Here is a 2,179-nt window from a genome sequence, read left to right as displayed (position 1 = left end):
GTGTTCCCTAAGAAATACTTAATGTATACAAGGAATCAAACTAAGAAATTATCTCTCTGTGAGGTGCCTCCCTGGAAAGCTCTGGAGATTTTTGTAGATTGTTTGGTGTTCACAGTGTTATGGAGAAGAAAAGAAAAGTGGTTAATTATTTTGGGTTTGTGTGTGTGTGTGTGTGTGTGTGTGTGTGAATGGACTCACAAGATAAGATTGGAAAATGTCCTTTGACATTGGCTGGTGACATGGAGGCCTTTGCTGCTTTTAGGGAGAACTCCATATATTGTGTCTAACTAGAGGTGTAACAAAGGGATCGAGGTGGCTAACTAGACATCCAGAAATTCTGTCGGAAACCTGGGTTTTGGCACCAAAGATGTCAGGTGGGAGTCTGCCCTCGGTTCTTGGTGTGCTCTTGGCCAAAGAATGACCAGATACACCAAAATATCAAGTCAAGACTATTATCCTGACTCCTCTGGAAAGGAGGAGTCTGACTCTTTTCTTGGAAAAATTTACAGGCATGAGCCACCTTGCCCAGCCTAAAGATGGAACATTTTGGACAGCATATTGGGAAGAAAAGTCAAAAAAGAATTAAACAGGGAGTTTCGCAGAAAACTAACACAAAAACAAGTATAAGCAAAGTCATAAGTGTTTTGATAATAAAAGACAGGAACCATGTCTTTTGGGAGGAGAAAAAGAGGATATTTAAATTCACAACATTTGCCTTTGAAGTCCATGTTATCCATGAAGTTCTGAACCAGTGATGTGTCTGTCACAGGCGAGAGGCTGCCGTGCTGAGCAGTCTTCCCAGGGCCCCCTTCACGTCCTTGTTCCTCAGGCTGTAGATGAAGGGGTTCAGCATGGGGGTGACAACAGTGTACATCACCGAGGCAATGTTGCTGCTCTGGGAAGAAGGGGTCACAGCATAGCTGAGGTAGACCCCAAGTGCAGTTCCATAGAACAAAGCGACCACACAGAGGTGAGACCCACAGGTGGAAAATGCTTTGTACTTGTTTGCAGTGGAGGACATCCTCATTAAGGAGGAGGCAATTTTAGAGTAGGAGTAGAGGATCCCAGTGACAGGAAACACACATAGCAGTGGAGTTGTGACATACAAGTAGATGTTATTGATGAAGGTATCAGAGCGGGACGCCTTGAGGAGCTGAGCCAGTTCGCAGAAGAAATGTGGGATTTCGGTGCCTAAAGAGAAGGTCAGCCTCATCATAAGTAGGACATGAACCAGGGCGACCAGAGAAATGATGGACCAAGACATCAGGACCAGGAGGGCACAGAGGCGGGGGTTCATGATGACTGTGTAGTGCAGGGGGTGGCAGATGGCCACAAACCAGTCATAGGCCATCACGGTCAGGAGGAAATTATCCAGCCCACCAAACATCATGAAAAAATACATCTGAGTGAGGCATCCCATGTAGGAGATGTCTTTGCTGTGTGTGTCAATGTTCACCAGCATCTTGAGGATGGTGGTGGAGGTGAAGCAGATGTCAACAAAGGACAGGACGGAGAGGAAGAAGTACATGGGGGTGTGCAGGTGAGAGTCAGAGCTGACAGCCAGGATGATGAGCAGGTTCCCAAGCACCGTGACCAGGTACATGGACAGGAACAGCCCAAAGAGAAGGGGCTGTAGGTCAGGATCATCTGAGAGACCCAATAGGAGAAATTCTGATACATCCGTGTGGTTTTCTGCTTCCATGTAGCTGGTGTGTCTGCTGAGGAAGGAAGCAAAAGTATCACTCGGTGAACAGCCACCTGACACCTCAGCTGGTGACAAAGTCACCTTATAACATCACCTTTGGGTGGATGTTCTTCACCCTCTGTAGAGTCCTTTCAAAGACTGTGATTCCCGCAGCCAAGTGGTACTTATTTTAAATGCATAGTATTATTCAGCCTTCTTTTAATTTAGCTGAAATCTTTCTCTTTGTACCATCACTGGTTCTAATTCTCCTGTTGGACTCTAAGGACATAAACTAATTACTTCTTGGATATGAGCCTTCCAAAATAATAGAAGACACTTCATATCTTTTCCTGGGTAATATCCACACTTCCTTGATTCTAACAGCTCTACAAGGGTGATTGATTAAGCCATGGATTTTTCTACTCAAACAGCCTTGATTCTGTGATCTGATGCTTCTAGTGATGTGATGGTCAACCCTCAGCGCCTTACTTACTT

The 2,179-nt window shown here is 45.2% G+C and overlaps 1 protein-coding gene across 1 annotated transcript; it reads right to left on the bottom strand.

Annotated features, from left to right (window-relative positions):
• Nucleotides 1-763: 763 nt before the first annotated feature.
• Nucleotides 764-1,702, bottom strand: LOC138401210 (olfactory receptor 7D4-like). Its single transcript, XM_069496571.1, has one exon. It carries the CDS (start codon nucleotides 1,700-1,702, stop codon nucleotides 764-766), a length of 939 nt encoding a protein of 312 aa, XP_069352672.1.
• Between the last annotated feature and the right edge of the window lie 477 nt (nucleotides 1,703-2,179).

The sequence above is a fragment of the Eulemur rufifrons genome, chromosome 2 (assembly GCF_041146395.1).
Source record: "Eulemur rufifrons isolate Redbay chromosome 2, OSU_ERuf_1, whole genome shotgun sequence".
Taxonomy (NCBI): Eukaryota; Metazoa; Chordata; class Mammalia; order Primates; family Lemuridae; genus Eulemur; species Eulemur rufifrons.
This window is presented reverse-complemented; position numbering and strand designations above follow the sequence as displayed.

Bases quoted from the DNA above. Each gene is read 5' to 3' on its own strand.
- LOC138401210 (XM_069496571.1), bottom strand. From the start codon at position 1,702: ATGGAAGCAGAAAACCACACGGATGTATCAGAATTTCTCCTATTGGGT.